Source organism: Anabrus simplex, chromosome 9 (genome assembly GCF_040414725.1).
Source record: "Anabrus simplex isolate iqAnaSimp1 chromosome 9, ASM4041472v1, whole genome shotgun sequence".
In the NCBI taxonomy this organism is placed as follows: Eukaryota; Metazoa; Arthropoda; class Insecta; order Orthoptera; family Tettigoniidae; genus Anabrus; species Anabrus simplex.
The window spans coordinates 4,101,617-4,123,814 of NC_090273.1; the positions used below are offsets into that span (position 1 = coordinate 4,101,617).

The 22,198-nt window shown below is 43.6% G+C and overlaps 1 protein-coding gene across 1 annotated transcript in view; it reads left to right on the forward strand.

Annotated features, from left to right (window-relative positions):
* The window catches only part of LOC136881231 (protein FAM151B), a 44,908-nt gene extending 22,975 nt beyond the window's left edge, over window positions 1-21,933 (forward strand). The window contains exons 3-4 of the mRNA XM_067153970.2: window positions 11,870-12,090; window positions 18,763-21,933. Of these exons, the coding sequence (XP_067010071.2) occupies window positions 11,870-12,090; window positions 18,763-19,296 (755 nt within the window). The 3' untranslated portion in view covers window positions 19,297-21,933. The remainder of the gene's footprint in view (window positions 1-11,869; window positions 12,091-18,762) is intronic.
* Window positions 21,934-22,198: the final 265 nt, after the last annotated feature.

A 22,198-nucleotide genomic window follows, 5' to 3' on the forward strand; every position in this document is an offset into this window, starting at 1 on the left:
TTTCCGTAATATATTCAAAATCGAACACCAGGCCTGTCGGTGCAGCTAATAGAAAGTATTTTAACCCTTCAGGATTGGGTTTACCCTTCACAAATTGCTTAACCCCACAAGACCCTGTGAATGGGATCATCTGTTCATCTACTGCTACAGTAGTCAACGTTGGTAACTGCAAGCAGCCCTGTCTAATCCTATTCAGTAAAGATGTGACCTTCCATAACTTGTCTTCACGGCTTCCTTCTTCAGATACTTCAGTATCGTCCAGAACTTTGAAGTTACTTCTAATGTCTGCAATGGCAGGCGCGAGGAGACTCTTGCCATGTACAGTGTATTGAGTGATCGCCTCCAAATCAACATCTCTAAAATACATATTTGTATAATCTCTCATGCTCCAAATTTCTCTGTCTTTCGAATCAATTGTTGGTCCAACTGTTGCCTCTGGGATTTGCACTACATCAAATCTGTTTGAAAGGAAAAAAAATAACAAAGCGACACTAGAAATAAAAATACCAACATATTATTTTAGCGACATTCCAGATTTTTTAACTAAGAAATGATTAAGAGAAGTACGTACGTGTTCCACTGGAAATTACGTGTTCCTTGGGGCTCCCCTCGAAGAGGTTCAACCCTTCGTGATCAGTGAATATCCCATTATCATCATTGTTGAAGCAGGATGCAGGGACAATATCTGCATCACTGCTACTCAAATTTACATCAGACAAGTGTGCAGAAAGCAAGACCTGTAAAATTTTCTCAGGATCATTAGCGGGTACGGCGCTCTGAAAGCAATAAAAAATATGTACACTAGAATAAACATAAACGAATGTTTATTAATAATTCCTAACTTAAAAATGAACGGAATTAGCATTTTCTTGATGTATATTGGTAAAAATATCTCATACACAATCGTAGAACAGTTAAAGTATGGTTATGTGATTATGATGATTATTACGACCTAACGTCCATCTGAATGGATGTTTGAAAATGCATTCAAGTAATTGTAACAAATCAATTTTTATTACAACTCCTGTATGTTAAAGTTTGTGCATACAATTATAATAGCATTAGGTTCATATCACAATGATATGTAAATAAATTGAGAGTACTCACTTCCCACCTCTGCTCCAGTTCAAAGCGCTGCTAGAACTTCTCTTGCCATAAAACGCCAGCAGATGGAAGCACAATACGCTCGGTTCTTGTTAGGCAGTAACGCAGGGCCACTAGCTGATACAATTAAACTTCACTGATATACATTTAATTAATATAAAAATGGCTTTTGACACACATAAGTTTACATTTGAAATATTAATGAAAAACTAAGGAAAGTAGGATGTTTTGTAACGCCTCCGCTTGGCATCTGAGGCAGCTATTTTTAATTTCGTCATCTTGATGCCAAACATTGATTAGTTTTTCGATCAGTTGGATCTTACTCGTGACATTTGAGCACAAACTTTCCTCTTCATAAGCCACCAAATGAATAGCCAGGCCAGTCGAGAACCTTCACTTTGTCACAGTTTTCGCCTTGCGGCAAGGTGCAGAGTCATGCATAAACACAAATTTGCTATTTGGGGACCATTCACGAACTTGTGGAAGTAGCTGTTTCTCTACAACTGGTGTTAGTTCATGGTTCCTTCGACAACATACAGAAGACTGATGACGGACCACACCCTGACACTTAACGGTCTTGACAGTGCAGTCACTATTGTATTTCTTACCCTTGCGCCTCCTCACAAATGCAGATCTGTCATCGAGGATGACTCATCCGAAAAGCAAACCTGAAAAAAATGTAGTTTTATATTAAAACCTGTTTACGCCAAGTGCGGTTAAGCATAACGGGAGCAAGTAAACAAGTTATAATTTTTGTAAACAGCTTAACCTTTTCCATTCATCAACAGTCCAATTTCAATGTTGCTTTGCCCATAATATTAGCTTCTTCGTGATGGTTGAAGTCAGTAATGGGTTCTTTGCTGGACGATGACAAACGAAACCCACCTGTTTGATCCTCCGACGAGCTGCCATTGAAGATACGTTGATCCCCGCTTGTCGAATCTTTGTTGAAATGACTTTCATTGAAGCCGTTCTGTGTTTAATGACGACATTTCTTAACTGGTGCTCTGCTCGTAGAGAAGTGATTCTTTTGCGGCCATATTTACCCACCCGTTTACGTGACAAATTCGTGCCTTGGTCAAGTTTTTTCCTTAATTCTGTCCACTGTTGACTTTAAACAGAAGTGATAGACGCTATTTTTCCATGAGAATAATCAGTATTCTTTAAAAAGTGTTTTTATTTCCGAAATTTTACCGGGAGAAAGGTCTTTAGCTTTTCCCATGTTTGTTTTCTAATTACCGGTATTTTTAAGTATAATTAAGTGTATTCTACTCTTGTCACTTCACTGTATCACATAGAGAGCAAAATTCGCACAAGAGATGCAAGGAAACAAATCACGTGTGTTACTCCAACAACAGTCAGCAAGCAACTGTAACATTATTGGCGACTTTCTCAACTCTTGAGCAGAATTTTCATTATTAGGCTTCCTAATGCAGGGATGATTGTTGAATTTAACATAGAAATGTGTAATTAATAATATCCAACCATAAAAATAAACTATAAGCACGTACATGAGAATAATGGTCCAAACATAAGTTCGTCAATTTTTACCTAGTGGCCCTAATAATATGATCAACCAGTGTACAAGGTCGGGAAGTGGACCGATGGGAGGCCTAATATTCACCGCCATCTAGCAGCACGCCGAACACAGCCGACTCCGCTTCGACCCGAAACAGTCTGTTACTGTAGCACCCGACAGGGGCCAGCGGGACTCGCATTAGGTAAGAAAATACTGAAATGTACACTTTGACTGTAGTACGCATGATGACATGAGATTAAAAACTCCGTCTGTAGGTAGTCTGGATTCCTTTTCCCAGAGAACAACAATGGTAAATACGATTCCACCTGATAAAACGTCATCGAATTTTGAGTGAAAATGTAAATCTTCAAAGGCCCAGCTATAGCCACGTGTCTATTTTGATCGAGTCCTTTCAACTGGCCTTTGGTTGGTTCCGAAGGGCGGTCCGAGTTTCAATACATATTTGTTGGCCAGGAACTGATTTTCATCTTGGAAGGACTTGTTTTCCATCGCTGTCTTTTTCATGACTTGCGATAAACTCGCTGTGCCTTGTGTTATTACTAAAATACAACGTCGAAATTGTCACAGGGGCAGCCTTAATTGCGGCTAATTGAATTGCCTGCACACGAGGGCGTATAATTATTATTATTATTATTATTATTATTATTATTATTATTATTATTCATGAATGTAAGTCCTGTCGAAGGTAAAGGGGACTCTAATTTAGGTCAAGCGGTACTAACTCACAAAAGTGACCTAATTGAACAAGAGAGCAAAAGACAATATTTCGTGTTTGATTTCGGAGACTTAGGGCAATGGGGCCATAAACTCTGAGTAGCCTACTTAATGTGTTTGTCCCATCATTCTCGTGTCGACAAGCAACACAAGTGGGCGCCCTACAAGCACTTAGTGGCACGACTCACTTGTGCGGGTCGAACAGGAGGCAGGGCAAACTTTTCAGGTGCGGAAGGTTCATGTCCCTGGACAGTGACGCTGGACTGTGTGCTCGTTGTTCTCAGGAAGTCGTCATCACATTCCGTGGCCCTTCCTTCAGTTGTTGTTGGTCGTTAAGCTGAAGCAGGCGGCGTGCTCTCAACCCTCAGCATCAGTCAGAGGATTTTACTCGTTCTCTTGAACAGCGTTGTTCGGGCTGTGATGAACTAGTTGCCACACAAGGCCATAGTTTATCTGTGTGAGGACAATCTTAAAAGTTACAGTTTGTGGTGTGGCTGCCCGTCGGTCCAACAGGGGATTTTAACGTTTATTGGTTAATTTCATTGGTTCGGGGACTGGGTATGTGGCGATTTCAGCATTAGAGTTCATCCTAGGTCGGGCCCAATTCGCACAGCCTGCACCACGTCTCTCCGAGGGGCACAAGCCATTGGGATATATCCACTTACAGTAGTGCAATAATGACAACAAGAAGCAATTGCTTGGTAAGAAAATATTACAAAGAATACTATTAGTTTAACGCCAGCTTCATTTCAGGCTACGTTAAGTATTTCACAATGAGCGGTCCAATTACTCTTACAGCACGTTCAGATGTGTTAATACTAGAATGTACAGTGGGTTGCTTGAGTCTATTCTTGAAACGGCTCCAAGAGAGCTCCGCATTCCAATCATCAATTCCTCGATTTACGAACGAATATTTACCAAGAGTTACCTTTTACGATCTGTCTTGCTTGTGTAACTCGAGTGTTCAAGTCTTACTACTGGCAGCACAGTTCGTGACCTTTAAGTTCACAGCGTTGGTCATTAGTTGCACATCCTGAGCTCACATCGTTCTACACAAGACTTCGTGGTAAGTTTGGTTTAGGCAGCTCCTCTTGCGTGCTTTCTCATTTTCATAGCATGCAAATGCTAATGTTGAAAGAAGTGTTGGTCTACTCGCGCATGTTGGAAGAAAAGAGCACTGCGTCCATGTTGTGCCACATCACGCGATCCGAAGCAGATGGGGTCGCGGGTCCGAACTCCAGAAGAGTCTAGCACAAAGGCCTCTGTTCGCAGTCAAATACAGAGCACTCTGAACCAAAGACCATTCAGGCAAGGAGACTGGCAATCACACCGAGCGATTGGCTGTGAGCTTGCATTCGGGAGATGGTGCGTTTCGACCGCGCAGTTTTCCCCACTGCGATACCAAGCAAATGCCGGGGATGTACCTTAATTAACGCCATGGTGGAGCACTTACATCTCCGACTTGTGTAGCCCCGTACATTGAAAAGCCAATAGTTTTATTATTATTATTATTATTATTATTATTATTATTATTATTATTATTATTATTATTATTATTATTATTATTATTATTATTATAGCCGGCTCCGTGGTATAGGTGTAGGGTGCCTACCTCTTACCCGGCAGCCCCGAGTTCGATTCCGGGCCAGGTCAGGGATTTTTGCCTGGATCTGAGGGCTGGCTCGAGGTGCACTCCGCTTGAGGAGCTGTCTGACGGTGAGATAGGGGCTCCGGTCTAGAAAGCCAAGAAGATTCTTCGTGCTGACCACACGACACCTCGCAATTTGCAGGCCATCGAGCTGGTAGACCAAGGCCCTTCAGAGGCTCCAGTGCCATGGGGTTAGCTAGGTTATTATTATCACTAAATGGTTTACCCTTACATTGAAATTTCTCAGGGACACGTCGTTTATGCTATTTGTAATGGAATTGCCACCCATAGTCGCCGGGAGTCGAACTCAGAGAGTCCCGCCCCTCGAAAATGATAGAAACACGAAGAAAGCAGTCAACACTGGAGTTCACACAGTAGCACACGAGAGGGCGGTTCCAAAGAGACGAGGACACGCGTGTAGTAGCTCACATGTTATTCCCTTTTAGCCACCCGAAACTAGGAATTGTACAAGCTCTGTTGCCTTATCAGCTCCTTATCTTCTTTAATTATTATCGGAAATACGCAAGACATGTCGTTGGTCGCGGCTAACGGGTTTGCATTAGTGTTGGCTACTGAATGTATGATTCGAAGCAGTGTATCGATTCATTCAAGTGTCCGAGTGAATCGATTCACAGGAACGGCGAGCTCACGGCACATGATTCAGCTTACTCCCAGCGGACAGTGCTGAGTGGCGCACTCACTGGACGTTGACGGGGAGCCGAGCTTCCGCTGCAGCGAGACATACAGTGAGCCATGGCACATCGAAAGAATCGTGAACGAGCGCGGCTCAGTGAGACACAAGATACACACGGCTCCTTATCGGCTCACTGCAGCGAGACATACAGTGAGCCATGCTACACTGAAAGAATCGTATGCTATAATGGACTCTCGAGCTCAGCTCATTTGAAAATAATACCCATTTGCATTCACTGTCCTCTTCTTACAGGGAGGTTTAAATAATAGATGGATTTATTTGCAGTGTTAAAAAGATAGTCACAACATAATTCTGAAGTAGCTAGTAAGTAGGTAGGCTATTAGATTATACTATTTATTAGTTTAATGAATCTTAGTATTATAATTTAGTTGACATTTGACAATTAAAGTCGACTCTAGCCTGCCCTATGACTATGAGTCATGCTCATGACCACTCAAAAGTACCTGTTTTTTATTTCATATGTCACATCGTTGCACAAGACTTCAATCATATGTGGACAGACGCAATAACAGTATGTTGAATCAGAAAACCAGCGGGCTACTGTACATCTCGGGTAGCCTATACAAAATATGACTATTAAAAAAATCCTCAGCTGATAGAAAAATACTTTTTTTTTAAATGACTGAGCGAGTTGTCGTGCGGTTAATATCGCGTGGCTATGTGCTTGCATTCGGGGGATGGTGGGTTCGAATCCCACCGTTGGCAGCCGTTAAGATGGTTTTTCCGTAGTTTCCCCATTTTCACACCAGGAAATGCTGGGACTGTACCTTAATTCACGTCATGGCTGCTACCTTCCTAATCCTAACCTTTCCCACCCTGCGTCGCCGGAAACCTTCGATGTATTAGAGTGACTAGCATTTTTTTTCTAAGAAAGTAGTTCATAGTATGAAGACCAGATGGCAGCTGCGAGCACTGAATGCTGTTGCTGCTGTCTTACCAGCACATACTACACTGATGCAGTAGGAGCGGTGACCAGTGAGCCGTGAATCGGATCACTGTATCGATTCAGTAACGTGAACGGAATCAAATGAATCGATTCAGTAAAATGAATCGAATGTCCCATCACTAGTTTGCATTGCGCCACAGCAAGTAGTAAACACTGAGCTATCCGTCACTCACTGTGTAGTGAAGTCCTGCCGTACTTCTATTACATGTGTAATATTGCCCCTGTTTCTACCGTCAACGCAATTTGCTCCAGACTAGTCAGGCGCTCCCAGAGGTGCTCAGTTCGAACTATGATAAAAAAAAAATACCCTAAAATCACATACACCCTGAATTTGATCCGGAGCATGTAACTAATATGCATACGTTGAGGTCAATTAAAAGCTACAAATAAATCAAGGCGAAACATGACATCAATTTTGGAGGAAAATCTGTTCATCAAAATAAACAAGAAAAATATTTTTAGAAATTTAAAAAATCAAATGATCCAAATTTTTACATGACTTAGAATGATAAAGTCCATCTTGAGAATCAAAAATATATTACAAATGTACATTGTATGCCGACATATATAATTCTGTCTGTCTGTTAGGTCATCAGCCCAGAGGCTGGTTGGATCCTCGAACAGCACCACCAAAGGCTATGCAGTTATTGGGAAACCACAAAAAGCAATGGCAGTACCAAAATGAGGCGTACTAGGCAACACGAGGAGTGAGGTAGTTTGCCATTGCTTTCCTCACTGGGCCAGACAGTGCTATTGTAGCACAACTAACACCTTTCATGACACTCAGACACACTGGTTGTGCTCTGAATGGCATTAATCAGCACCACCCATACCCCAGCAACTTCCATATTGTCACAGCCATGGATGAGACTGGGACTTCAGTGGAAGCTACACTTTGCTCTGCTATCATTTCAAATCTTGAAGTTTACACCTTGGGCTTGCGCGTTCGCACTACGCTCCTTTTGTTAACACTTTCAACTGTAGACGAGTTCGTTCCCTTTCCTGCACACTTGACATTGCAGTGGGGATCCGTAATCTTAAGAAAAGACGTTATTTAATGCGCAAAGGGGAGACAAAAACTAACCTAAATGTACAATATTTAACACCCTGTGTCGTAAAACATCCTACCAATTAGGCCTACATAGACCTCGAATCCTGAGCAATTCTAACTTATGAATAAGATATCGTGAGTCCACCCAGCTTTCGCTCCCGTAAAGAAAAGTTGGTCTGAAAACAGACCGATGTAAACACAATTTGGTCCTGGAGCTGACTTCCTTCTTACAGAATACTGTTGATCGCAACTCCGAGCTCACTGCATTAGCTTTACGACACCTTGATTCAATCTCAGTTACTGTATTATCATCCTGGGAGAACACACAATCTAAATACTTGAAATTATCTACCTGTTCCAGCTTTGCATCAACAATCCGACATTCAGTTCTGTTGAATTTCTTACCTACTGACATCAATTTAGTCTTCGAGAGCCTAATTTTTATACCATACTCATTGCACCTATTTTCAAGTTCCAAGATAATAGACTGCAGACTTTCGGCACAATCTGCCATTAAGACCAATTCGTCAGCATAGGCCAGACTGCTTACTACATTTCCACCTCCCTGAATCCCTCCCAGCCACTTTATACCTTTCAAGAGATGATCCATGTAAACTATGAACAGCACAGGTGAAAGATTACAGCCTTGTCTAACCCCCGAAAATACCCTGAACGAAGAACTCATTCTACCATCAATTCTTACCGCAGCCCAATTGTCAACATAAATGCCTTTGATTGATTTTAATAATCTACCCTTAATCCCACAGTCCCCCAGTATGGCGAACATCTTTTCTCTCGGTACTCTGTCATATGCTTTCACTAGATCTACGAAACATAAACACAACTGTCTATTTCTCTCGTAGTATTTTTCAGTTACCTGGCGCATACTGAAAATCTGATCCTGACAGCCCCTCCGTGGTCTGAAACCAGACTGGTTTTCATCCAACTTCCTCTCAACGATTGATCGCACCCTCCCTTCCAAGATCCCAGTGAATACTTCGCCTGGTACACTAATCAACGAGATACATCGATAGTTGTTGCAGTTCTTCCTGTTGCCGTGCTTATAGATAGGTGGAATTATGGGTTTTGTCCAGTCTGAAGGTAGGCCTACCTTACCAACATTCCATGCTAATCTTATGCTACGAAGTCATTTCATCCCTTCCTTCCCACTGTACTTAACCATTTCAGGTCTAATTTCAACTATTCCTGCTGCTTTAGGACAATGGAGGTTATTTAGCTTCCTGAAGCGTAATTTCAGCAAGAGCTTATTGTGGCTGTAAATCCTCTTGATAACATTCATCGCTCGTGCCAGGCCTCTATTGTGGTCCAGCTCGGAAGATGGTGAAGTTCGTATTGTACCTGATAGCAGTTCACCATGGCCTATTTCTGTGTGCTGTATTTTACAGATGATGATGGTGATTATTATTATTATTATTATTATTATTATTATTATTATTATTATTATTATTAATATTATTTTAACCTTACGGTCTGCGGCTAGGCCTGTCTTATTCCATGCTGGCCACAAGACCTGTCTATGTCACTAACACCTAGAACACTCCTGAACTCGCTCTCGCTCGCCCCTCCACCATCTATACTAATAAGAGACGGTCAAACGATGTCAGTCATCAGGTGGACTTGGAGGTCACATCAGTGTGCTTAGCAAAGAAACAAATCTTCATGTGTATCAGTTGTTTTATTCTAAGGTGCTTTTCTTTGTGTTAGAGGGTAAAGCGGCGTGCGACTCTGTGAGAGGAGAGCACACCTCTGGCCAATTTCCTCTAAATGTCATGGTGTCCTTTCGCTGAAATCAGGAGCTCAATTTCTGACCTTTCGGAACACAATTGACGCCCGTCCTCAAGTAGCCCAGGTGATAGCGAGACGCACAAGGGAATTACAGGTCATAACGCACAAACGAGCGGGTAGTATAGACTGCACTCCTCTTGCCTCGAACTAAGTAACGGGAGTTTTCAAAGACCGTACCCCTAAAGGTTATGCAGCCCAAGTGACATTTTTGCTTAAAATCTAAGTTATTCTTCTTATTGTTCTTCTTCTTCTGCAGATTTTTCTACACCTGTGGGCTCGCGGGTACGACCGTGTCGCACATGTCGATTTCGTCGTCTTTTACAGTCGAATGCCCTTCCTGACGCCAACCCTATGGCGGAGGATGTAATCACTATTGCGTTTTTCTGTGGCGGTTGTTAGTGTGGCGTGTTGTCTCAATATGAAGAGGAAAGTGTTGGGACAAACACAAACATCCAGTCCCCGAGCCAGAAGAATTAATCAGGCGCGATTAAGATCCCGACCTGGCCGGTAATCGAAGTAGGGACCCTTTCAACCGAACCCCTTAATATTAGCGATTTAGCCAAGGCGTCGGACAAATTTAAGCTATTAATTCCCCGTCTTGCTCGAGGACGTTGAGGTGAACCGCAGAAAGGAGGGGGGCGTCATGTTATGCACAGCCTGAAAACAAACAGCTGTTGCAGTTACTCGATTTTAAAGGCATTTTCCCGAACTGATTCTTTAAGAAAAGTCAAGTTTAATCTTCTGAGATAAAGTTTGGCTAGAGTGGTTAGCTTGTGGGAGGCTGAGCTACTGTGGTTCAGTGCGTGATAAACTCGTTCATGACGTTGCTGATGATGATATTTGCTGCCCTAACATCTTATTACGTTAGCTACGAGCTGCTTCTTCCGGTCGCTTTTATAAGTGTATGAGTGACCTTTGGAGTGGAGCTTATCACATGTTGACCGATGGAAAAGCTCAAGGTAATATGTTAACTAGGAAATTGTGTTTCCTACAGTGTTGCCTGTTTTCCTCGGTTGTTTGTTTATTTCGTTATTGTTCTTTCTTTATCTATTTAGTTATATATTTATTAATAAGTTAATTACTTGATTTAATTAGCTATCTTCCTTAAAATGGGTGTGAAAATGGAACAATGGCTGCAGGGTGTTGCGAATGAGGTGATGAAGGCTAAGTTAGTCGATGGATGTAGCTTAGGTGGTGGGATCATGTGGGGCGAATGGAGGAGAATGATGAGGGCAAAAGGGGTGTAATTAAATCAGTCAAAGAGATCCTGTGGACAATCTTCTCTTCCACTTTCTTGCTGCAATTACTAGAAAATGATATTTTGGCATCGACATTCGCTCTTTAGTAATAATAATAATAATAATAATAATAATAATAATAATAATACTGTTTCTCGCTTTATTTTACATTTTTTTAATTTGCACGGCTGTTAGCCCCTAAGGACTCCACAATACCGCAGCAATAATGATAACTGCTATATGATGTATCTGGAGGTATGTAATGCGACAACCCCTCTGTATGGTGACTACTTCATCTCGTACGAAGGTTGGAGTGTTCTTTCTTCAGAAAAGAGAGATATAGCATCTTGTGCTTCTATCAGCAGATCAATTACTTGAGATTAGCAATTAGCAACTTTGTCATTAGCGAGTAGACCACTCTAGGACACGCAGACATGGTATGCCAGTACGCGCCGCAGTATTTGACCACTTTCAAACACCACTGCTCTGAGCAGGAATGGAACCTGCCATCTTAGGCTTCACCTAGACTTTCGTGCTAAAGTTAGGAGTTCTTGGCTCATTCCACCTGATGCAGTCTACACCGTACCGACAGATTTCTGGTTGCACCTTGTACTCGTTAAATGTGAGCGCAGGTCAGCGCCAGAGACGTATTGGGATCTCTCAAACGAGATCCTTCTCATGTTGGTGTTTCTTTGCAAATCAAACACAGATGGGAGGTCGTCCAATTACAACTGGAGGAAGCTATTCAGCGAACATTTGTCACTGTGGTCTGGATTCAATGAAACTATAATCCACTACAAAAAAGGGAAGCAGGAGCAATTTTAGTGAAGGAAGTCTTGGCATAGACCCCCGCGTATGATGGAAGAACGTTCACGACGGTTTATCTGAGACAGCCCTCGATAAGTGTCGTTTACAGTAAAAAGAATTAATCTTCAAATTAGAAACCATATTTTCAAACTAAACCCGAAATGTGGATCAAAAGAAATGATTATTACGTGAGCGGTCTTCCTGTACAGTGAGGAAGCAGGGCGAGCGACATGAGCGACGTCTGTGTCCCTTGTGCTTGTGTCGTACCAATAGTGCAGTCTTGTGTGTATCTGTTCCCAGGAGGGGTGATGATGCTGGAGGCCGACGTCTCCCTGGGCAAGTTGAAGGACGCCGGTGAGGTCCCTATAATGGCGCACCCTCCAGACAACACTTCAGACTTGTCTCTGGAGCAGTTGTTAGACAGGCTCATCAAAGAGAACAAGGCGGGGCTCAAACTGGATTTCAAGAGCAAGGAGGTCTTCAACAAGTCTGTGTCTCTCTTGGCAGACCGGAACGAGAAGGTTAGTGCACCTCCTAGATGTATGTCTGTACAGAGCGTTACACGGTTGGTCATACTGCTCAACTTAGCCAATCAGAGCGCTTCGTGTGTGTGTTGGTAAAACTGCCCGCAGCTTTAGAACGCCTTCAAAGCCATGTCAACAAATCAGTATCAAAGGCATACACACTGTGTCAGCTCGGGGTCCCCCTCCTGGATGAAGCCACGTGCAGATTTAGCAACACCGAGTTGTCTAACTTCAGCAGCGGCACGGGAGCCCGAATTATGTATCACTATAACCAACCTTGTAACGCTCTGGTTCACGCTGTTGGTCTACCCATTCATTCAAGTATCCGACTGAACCGATTCACAGGAACGCCGAGCTCACGGCTCACGATTCAGCTGACTCGCAGCGGACAGTGCTGAGTGGCGCACTCACGGCTCACTAGGGGGACACTGGACATTGGCGGGGAGCCGAGCTTCCGGTGCAGCGAGACACAGTGACCCATGTCACACTGAAAGAATCGTGCGCTATAATGGACTCTCGAGCTCAGCTCATTTGAAAATAATACCCACTTGCATTTGCTGTCCTCTTCTTACAGGGAGTTTTAAATAATAGATGGATTTATTTGCACTGTTAAAAAGATAGTAAAAACAGAATTCCAAAGTACTTACAAGCTAGGTAGGCTATTAGGTTATTCTACTTACCGTATTCGTTTAATCAGTCGGTATTTTTATAACCAGTTGACGTTCAGCTCTCTAGCCTCCACGCCTTGCTGAGTGGCTCAGACGGTTGAGGCTCTGGCCTTCTGAATCCAACTTGGCAGGTTCGATCCTGGCTCAGTGCGATGGTATTTGAAGGTGCTGAGGCTCGTGTCGGTAGATTTACTGGCACGTGAAAGAGCTCCTTCCGGCACTTCGGCGTCGAAAAACCATGAAAGTTGTTATTGGGACGCAAAGCCAATAACATTATTGTCTAGCCTACCTTATGACCAGTCGAAATCGTCTGTTTGATATTCGGAAGAATTCTCTCAGTTCGTATGTCGCATCATTGCACAATACTTCAATAATGGAATCACGAGGTCAGCGGTGTTCGTGGACAGTGGGTAAGTGATCTCGTGTAGCCGATACAAAATACGACTGCTGATAGAAAAATACATGTTCAAAGATGACCGAGGTAGTTGGGCGTGCGGTTTGCGTAGCTATGAGCTTTCATTCGGGGGAGTGGCGGGTTCGAGTCCTAACGTCGGCAGCCGTTAAGATGGTTTTCGTGGTTTCCTATTTTCACACCAGGCACATGCTGGTGCTGTACCTTAATTAAGGCCACAGCCGCTTCTCTCCCACTTCTAGCACTTTCCTATCTCATCGTCGCCGTAAGACCTATCTGTGTCGGTGTAACGTAAAGTAACTTATTTAATATGTGGGTGGACACAGGTGTTTCTGTTTATGAAATAGAGTTATATGATTTAATAGAATATACAATTTGAGTTATGCCAATTACTCTGTACAACAATGTCGGGCCGAAAAATAGCCTATTTTTACGCATTTCCACCTGGAGAATTCAAAAATCACCATGAAAATGACCGATTAGCTCTTGCTTCGGAGATAGTGACCTATACATTTTCTGTTTTGGGGAAAATTTGTTTTGGAAGTTGGCGCACTTGTCAACTGACAAAACACAACTTTCTAAACCTGTTTGTAGGTTATAAACATAAGTACTGTTGCTGTCACTGTGAGTTTCGATTTTAATTAGTGCAGAATTTCCGGTTTTGGAGTGCAACTTGCCACGGAAATGTGTAAATTCCATGAATAATTCTTGTTACATTTGTAGTGAAATAACATTTTCGTCACGACGCCTCTTGTGAAGAGGGGACCAGGATAAGTTATACAGGCTGACCGACGGGAATCTGACGTTTTTGGCATGTCTAGTACTCTCTCGGTAGGAGGAGTGGGGACCGGAGTTGTCAAGGAGGACACTCGCCATGTTATGGAGCAAATGGCGGGTCTCTTATAACAGTGCAGCGACTTTTTCATGGGAGTCGTGGTGACGTTTGGGTTAATAACAGGATCTATTGTTAAAAAGACGCCACCAGGTCCGACTAAGACAGCAACAACATGGAGCGTGTGACGCCATTCTGCACAAATGGCCGAGCTCTGGAAGTTGGCACTACTGCGCCGTCATTTCATATGGTAGCATTCCTTTTAAATGCGCAGTGTACTCTGACAAAAATACTGACGTGGGCCTCATTTCCAGGTGGTATAAACCTTCATTTTAGGTTTCTTGTATCCTAGTCCAGCCCGTCAACTTCACCGTACCAAATCTCCCGGCCTGAGAGACAGGAGGCCCGCCTCCCCCTTCACGGGGGGAATGAAGACATTTTAGTGGCAGGCAGTCGTGCTTGTGCCAGCCTTCCTGTCGGGGCATGAGTGACCGCACTGCCGTCGTACGAAAAGTTTTTCATCGCCCCTTACATATGTTTAAATTCTTTAATTAATTTGGCAGGAAAACTGTAGGTTAAAACGCAGAAGACCGGACCGTAGTAATGACCTAATATTTGTATCTCTGTTTCTCTCGCAGCATCACGGGAAAACAGACGTGTGGAAGTAAATGAATCTCGGTATTTGGTTTAGATTAAGATCGAGCAGTAGGGGCCTAAAGTATGAAACTGTTGCGCTTGGTTTTATACGAAAAGAGCTCATGGCAAGTTTTCGTTCCGATATAACCAAAGATAAGGGAAATATAAATCGCAGTCGTGTCAAAGAGCAGGCTTTGTACATCTGTCAGCATTATTAATAATCTTGACCATGATGGTCGGGATTGGATCCGTATTGACTTAGTAACAGTAAATATGTTGGAAGATGGTCCGCGAGTAAGATTATATTAAATTGCACGCCTTTTGGCGCTATCCTAGAAACAAAACAGGGAGGACGCCATACGTTGTTTCCGATGTAAGGTAGGCGTTGCGGAAGTTTTGAGGATAATGGCAGGCCACATTTTCTACTGCGAATCACAATCTAGTTCGGGAGTTTCTACTATAACGGCAGAGTCACTTGGCAACTGCCATTCACAATAGAGATGGAGAGTTTTCATTATAAACACAGGCCCTCTTCTATTGCAAGTAGCAATCGAGTTCAAAAGATTTGATTATAATCGAGAAATGCAGCGCTATCAACAATCGAGACACGACAATAAGTCATAGTTGATGATCTCTCCAAATAGACCGGCGATTGTGCTATCTGTTTTGTAATATGAACTTACCGTTTAGCCACCAATTATCCCGAAACGAAGGTCCGCACCGTCATTAAAATGCATCTACATTTCGATAATTTTCGGTGCTAAAAGTTATACATCTGAATAGCTTGGAATTTTCCCTCAAGTGTCCAAGTTTCGGAATTAGCACTTGCTTAAGGAAGAAAGTAATGCAGTTAAGACAGTTGAAATTAAATTAGGGTAGCCGGATAGGACAAATATGTAAATACCGAGTGGATATATTGGAAAATCAAATGTCCCTCAATAAATTATGATGTATGAGTTACGGATATAGGAAAGCGGTAACAGGGGAGAAATTTAGGCGCAGGAATTCTTAGGTAAACAGATAAGAAGATGACTTATGGTGTTATTACTTAGGGTATTCGAGGACGGCTATAAACTCTTAACGATATTCCGTCAATATCCCGCAGAATGGCCGATTGACATCTCTCTTGCTTTCTACCCAAGGAACAGCCACGAGTTTACAGGAATCATGGCCAAAAGTGGCGATACGTTACTTCCCTGCTGGTAAGCAGTCAGAGACGTTGCAATTGTAACCTATGGGGTCGTCATCGGTCTGTCCGTCACTCAATGCAGAGCGTGATATCCGCAGAAAATATTAATTTTCTCCGTCATTCGAAGAGTAAGCTAAATTATGAACATAACAGAAGTTGTTTATAATGAAGGGAAGTTTCACATACAGTCCACGGATTTTACATAAAATCAATAGAATCAGCGAAAATGGAGGAAAACTGTTCCGGTTTTTCTATAAAACCCCCGTCTGTTCAATGATTTTTAAATCATATGCATATCAAAACGTTCCCCGGGATGAGTGTACTGAGAACTGCCCTGCCGTTTCGCCGTGATGGTGGAACAGACAGACACGAAAAATAAAAACCACTGATACGGTCTTGAGTTAACCTAAAACGGATAAAAAGCTGAAAAATTGGCAAAACAAACGAAATTACCGACAGCGGACCCGCTACAACTTCAGATACACTGTGTCTCATCTACGAGAAGTGTGCATGTTGCTCTATAGGCTGATGTGCCTCACAAGCTGCCCGAGATGTAAGTAGTGCGATTTTTTATTCAGTTGTTTATTCTGTTCAATCGCGTGAGTCTAGTAAAGGAATGCTATTCCACACAAGTGTTTGATAATACGAAAATAAATGCATACATAAATGCATATTTCACCAATTTTTGCAGCACAGTTGGTGATTTATAGAGCATACACATCTGATGTCTAACCATGTACAACTGAAGAGTCACATTCTGTCTGCGGCTTTTCTCGGGAGGTAGTCTTCCGCTCTGCCGACATCCCCTGCATGTTTTCTCAGGAGGTTGTCAAGCTCTCTTGTCTTGTTTCCAGACCAAGTTCCCGCTCTGGCGACATCCTCTGCACCTTTTCCCAGGAGGTAGCCAAGCTCTCTTGTCTTGTTTCCAGATCAAGTTCCCGCTCTGGGGACATCCCCTTCAAGTTCCCGCTCTGGGGACATCCCCATCACCTTTCCTCAGGAAGTAATGTAGCTCTCTTGTCTTGTTTCCAGATCAAGTTCCCGCTCTGGGGACATCCCCATCACCTTTCCTCAGGAAGTAATCTAGCTCTCTTGTCTTGTTTCCAGATCAAGTTCCCGCTCTGGGAACATCCCCTTCACCTTTCCTCAGGAAGTAATGTAGCTCTCTTGTCTTGTTTCCAGATCAAGTTCCCGCTCTGGGGACATCCCCATCACCTTTCCTCAGGAAGTAATGTAGCTCTCTTGTCTTGTTTCCAGATCAAGTTCCCGCTCTTGGGACATCCCCATCTCCTTTCCTCAGGAAGTAATCTAGCTCTCTTGTCTTGTTTCCAGATCAAGTTCCCGCTCTGGGGACATCCCCTTCAAGTTCCCGCTCTGGGGACATCCCCATCTCCTTTCCTCAGGAAGTAATCTAGCTCTCTTGTCTTGTTTCCAGATCAAGTTCCCGCTCTGGGGACATCCCCATCTCCTTTCCTCAGGAAGTAATCTAGCTCTCTTGTCTTGTTTCCAGATCAAGTTCCCGCTCTGGGGACATCCCCATCACCTTTCCTCAGGAAGTAATCCAGCTCTCTTGTCTTGTTTCCAGATCAACTTCCCGCTCTGGGGACATCCCCATCACCTTTCCTCAGGAAGTAATCCAGCTCTCTTGTCTTGTTTCCAGATCAAGTTCCCGCTCTTGGGACATCCCCATCTCCTTTCCTCAGGAAGTAATCTAGCTCTCTTGTCTTGTTTCCAGATCAAGTTCCCGCTCTGGGGACATCCCCATCACCTTTCCTCAGGAAGTAATGTAGCTCTCTTGTCTTGTTTCCAGATCAAGTTCCCGCTCTGGGGACATCCCCATCTCCTTTCCTCAGGAAGTAATCTAGCTCTCTTGTCTTGTTTCCAGATCAAGTTCCCGCTCTGGGGACATCCCCATCACCTTTCCTCAGGAAGTAATGTAGCTCTCTTGTCTTGTTTCCAGATCAAGTTCCCGCTCTGGGGACATCCCCATCACCTTTCCTCAGGAAGTAATCCAGCTCTCTTGTCTTGTTTCCAGATCAAGTTCCCGCTCTTGGGACATCCCCATCACCTTTCCTCAGGAAGTAATCTAGCTCTCTTGTCTTGTTTCCAGATCAAGTTCCCGCTCTTGGGACATCCTCTTCTCCTTTCCTCAGGAAGTAATCTAGCTCTCTTGTCTTGTTTCCAGACCAAGTTCCCGCTCTGGGGACATCCTCTTCTCCTTTCCTCAGGAAGTAATCTAGCTCTCTTGTCTTGTTTCCAGACCAAGTTCCCGCTCTGGGGACATCCTCTTCTCCTTTCCTCAGGAAGTAATCTAGCTCTCTTGTCTTGTTTCCAGATCAAGTTCCCGCTCTGGGGACATCCTCTTCTCCTTTCCTCAGGAAGTAATCTAGCTCTCTTGTCTTGTTTCCAGACCAAGTTCCCGCTCTGGGGACATCCTCTTCTCCTTTCCTCAGGAAGTAATCTAGCTCTCTTGTCTTGTTTCCAGATCAAGTTCCCGCTCTGGGGACATCCCCATCACCTTTCCTCAGGAAGTAATCTAGCTCTCTTGTCTTGTTTCCAGATCAAGTTCCCGCTCTGGGGCATCCCCATCACCTTTCCTCAGGAAGTAATCTAGCTCTCTTGTCTTGTTTCCAGATCAAGTTCCCGCTCTGGGAACATCCCCTTCACCTTTCCTCAGGAAGTAATCTAGCTCTCTTGTCTTGTTTCCAGATCAAGTTCCCGCTCTGGGGACATCCCCTTCACCTTTCCTCAGGAAGTAATCTAGCTCTCTTGTCTTGTGTCCAGACCAAGTTCCCGCTCTGGGAACATCCCCTTCACCTTTCCCAGGAAGTAATCTAGCTCTCTTGTCTTGTTTCCAGATGAAGTTCCCGCTCTGGGAACATCCTCTTCACCTTTCCCAGGAAGTAATCTAGCTCTCTTGTCTTGTTTCCAGATCAAGTTCCCGCTCTGGCTGAATGCTGACATTCTCGCAGGACCCGTCAACAGCACCACGACGCCTGTCGACGCTAACCTCTTCCTTCAGCAGGCTCGAGATCGGTTCCCGAACCGCACCCTGTCTGTGGGCTGGACCACTCGGTTCGGGGGCAATGTGACTGAGGGCAGCTACCAGCAGGAGCACATCAAGGCCATGCGGGACTTGCTGGAACAGAACAACATCTCTCAGCCGGTGACTTTCCCAGTGAGGGCTGCACTCGCCGTGCGCTCACAAGAGGTGCTCCTGGGGCTGATGACCGCCAAGTCCAATGCCACTCTGACACTGTGGGGCCCTGACACCGACCCGCTGGACCATAACGCCCTGGACAAGTTCGTGAGCACCGTGGGAAAGCAGCGGGTCTACTTGGACCTGCCCAACTCCACAAACGCCGACCACGGCGGCAGTTCAAAGGTCAGAGGAATGCCCTTCGTGTGGGGGACAGTCCTAGCGGCTCTAGGGCTGGCCCTCATCGCCAGGATCAACCATATCTGAGCCGTGAACTGTTTTAACTGTGTTGTGATCAGTGTGCGTATCCCAGCCCCAGTTTTGACCACACCCTCTCATTGGGGTGTTGGCTCTTCATGCTTGCGACCACCTACACGGGGAATACATTCCATATTATTGTCTTCAATGGATGAGATTCAAGTATTTTTGTTATTCAAGTGTACAAAGTGTTGTTACAATCCGCGCGGCACCAGCCTGTTGCAAGCACAAGACGGTCACAGCGCTTACGAGTGCAGTTGGCTATGACGTCACACGAACTGAACAGCCGAGGTAAGGACAAAGCTTTTCAGCCGAGAGCAAAATGAGTGAGTTTAAGGAGGGTTATGTAAAGTTGAGATCAAGTGAGTTGAGCACCTGCACCATTTGGGTCATGCCATTTTCCCAGGATTCCTAAAGAAAATACCGTTGTTTTTCTTTTCTCACTTTTTGCTTGCATAATCAATAACGCTCTTGAAAACAGCCACAACGCGTTGTTCCACGACGCAGATTTCGTCTGGTGGTTAAAGAAAGTGACCACCACGCGTTTTGGCAATACCATTTTCCACCTTTAGCGGGACAAGCTTCGACTCCATTGTTTTTCTGTAGATCCTCTGGTAACTCGTAATGGCTGTGTGTTTGTAAGAGTGCTGTTGCTGCGTGGAATGCTGTCAGTATCAATGTATCGCCTCTCCAGCATCAGCGAAATATTAATTGGCAAAGTCTGTGCAAGCTTTCACAAGAGTACATCTTGTGAAAGTGTAAATCACTGAATATCTGAAGAACTAGCGGGTTGGTCTGTCAGAGATTTAATGTGAAATTTAGCATTAATCTTCGCGTTATTGAATTTGCAGATTCGGTGGAGTGAATGCTAGAGAAATGCTGTGCGGAACTAAAGAAGTGGAATATCTGGGAAGAAGCCACGGATCGTTTTTTACATCTGTAACTCTTATTAGGACATAAGACTGTGGCGTGCGGTTTCTTTTATACCGTATCGTAGCCCCACTACGCTCTCTGAAGTCAATATTACCATCTTTTACGGCTGCATTTTTCGTGGAAACAGGTTGTTCAGAAAGGTGCTTAAAGAATATTTTGAGCCACATTTCCAAATTGATATTCACGGCAGTGACGAGTTGCATCTGGTGACGCTTCTACAGTCATGGTGTTCATAAACATGCACTGGGACTCCTTTTAAACCTGAATCAGCAACATTTAACTGGTATTTTAAAGTTTCATTCGCTTACTGAGTGTACCTGGATGAACAAAGGAAAATATTCGTCACGACGGATAACGCACAACGGCACAGAACTCACACCCACGAGGAACACTACTGTTCATACTGGGCAACCTGCGGCTATCGTAAAACATCATTGAACTGCTCGAGCAAACGCGATACTCCAAAAATAAAATATATTCTTCTATATTCCAATTGATTTCGTAAACTGGCTCTGCTTTTATTAGCAAGACGATCTGCAAGTGGCGACACTGTTAAGATGTTGATATTTTTCTTGTAGACTCTAGCATGTGGCGCTGAACACTTCGAGTGTCAAGTATTAAAACTAACACACTTTACCCAAGCTAGCTGGCCTGTCGGGGGAGGGCCCACAGCCCCGCCCCGCTCCGAGGAGAAGGAAGCTTCAAGTGCATGCGTCACCCAAGCGACCTTAAATTTCGCTGGAGGTAGCTCTCTTTCGCGCGTGCTCGCTGGAGAAGCTGAACTGCGGTACTGCGAGCTGTACTTGGCTTGGCATTTTTTTAAATTTATAAAAAGCGTCCTAATGAATAATAAGAAAATTTTAATACAAAGTCAGCAGCGCTGTGGATCAATGCACGCCATCTCTAAACCACACAGCAAACTTCCGACAAAAATTCCCTCGCCCTTTTTCTTATTACCTTTCGTCATCAACATGCCCCATCGCTCTAAACTCGCGACGTTCTCCTGATATGAAAATGCGTGCGCTGCATTCGACTTTTCTTCAGAGCACCCTCAAGTTTCTCTCCTTGTTTCACACGACGATGATTTTCTTTTCGGCTTGATATCGAGCTTCATGTTCATTTCTGTACACTTACAGATTGAATTGTATATTGCTATTAAATTATTTTCCTGAGATATTGAATTTCATTCCTTCATCTACTTAGCTGTGTAGCCATAAAGCCAGGTAAAAGATGTTGCAGAATTTTTGTGCGTTTCATTAAGAGCTCCAAGTGTTATCCATATTTTTTATGTATCTACAATACTTTAGGTAGCATATTCACTATGAGGTTACTGGACAACTGGACCAGGTTTTACTTAAATTGCTTAGCTCTACAGCCTATAATAATTATGAAGAATTAAGCCTTCTGATATCGGTTAAGTGGTTGTCTTTCTGTCTTCTGTGAAGAATGTGATAAGCGCCGACACAACTTGTCATCTATACTGGCAGAAAGGCAATTCAAAGTTGGCTCTGGACTGATGCCATGTGGACTAGAAATGGCTTTGTCAATTGAAGGAGAGGCGGTGATTTCATATCGAATGTTTATTCTGTACTGGTATTTACATTAGAGTGTATATTTTGTAAGGTATTTTTCGATGTTCTACAGTTCTGTTCTGTTCCGTGTGTTGTCTTTCTTGTTGTGTGACCAACAGAATAAACGATTTAGTGTCAGCTACACTCTATCTCCTTACTTCCTTCACTAATCCTACAAAGATGTTCCTTGTTGGATTCTGCATCGATCTAACATCTAATCCAACAAATCTTAACAATTAACTGATTTACAACTCTAATTGACTTGACGATTTCTGTAGTAAATTTTAGAATAGGACAGTAGTGGGATGAATTAGAAAACCAGTGCTGGCTTCAAAAAAGACAAGAGGGTGTTTCTCGGTTAGAAAGGGAGTTTTACAAAATGTCAGAGAGCTTAAATCGTTTATAGT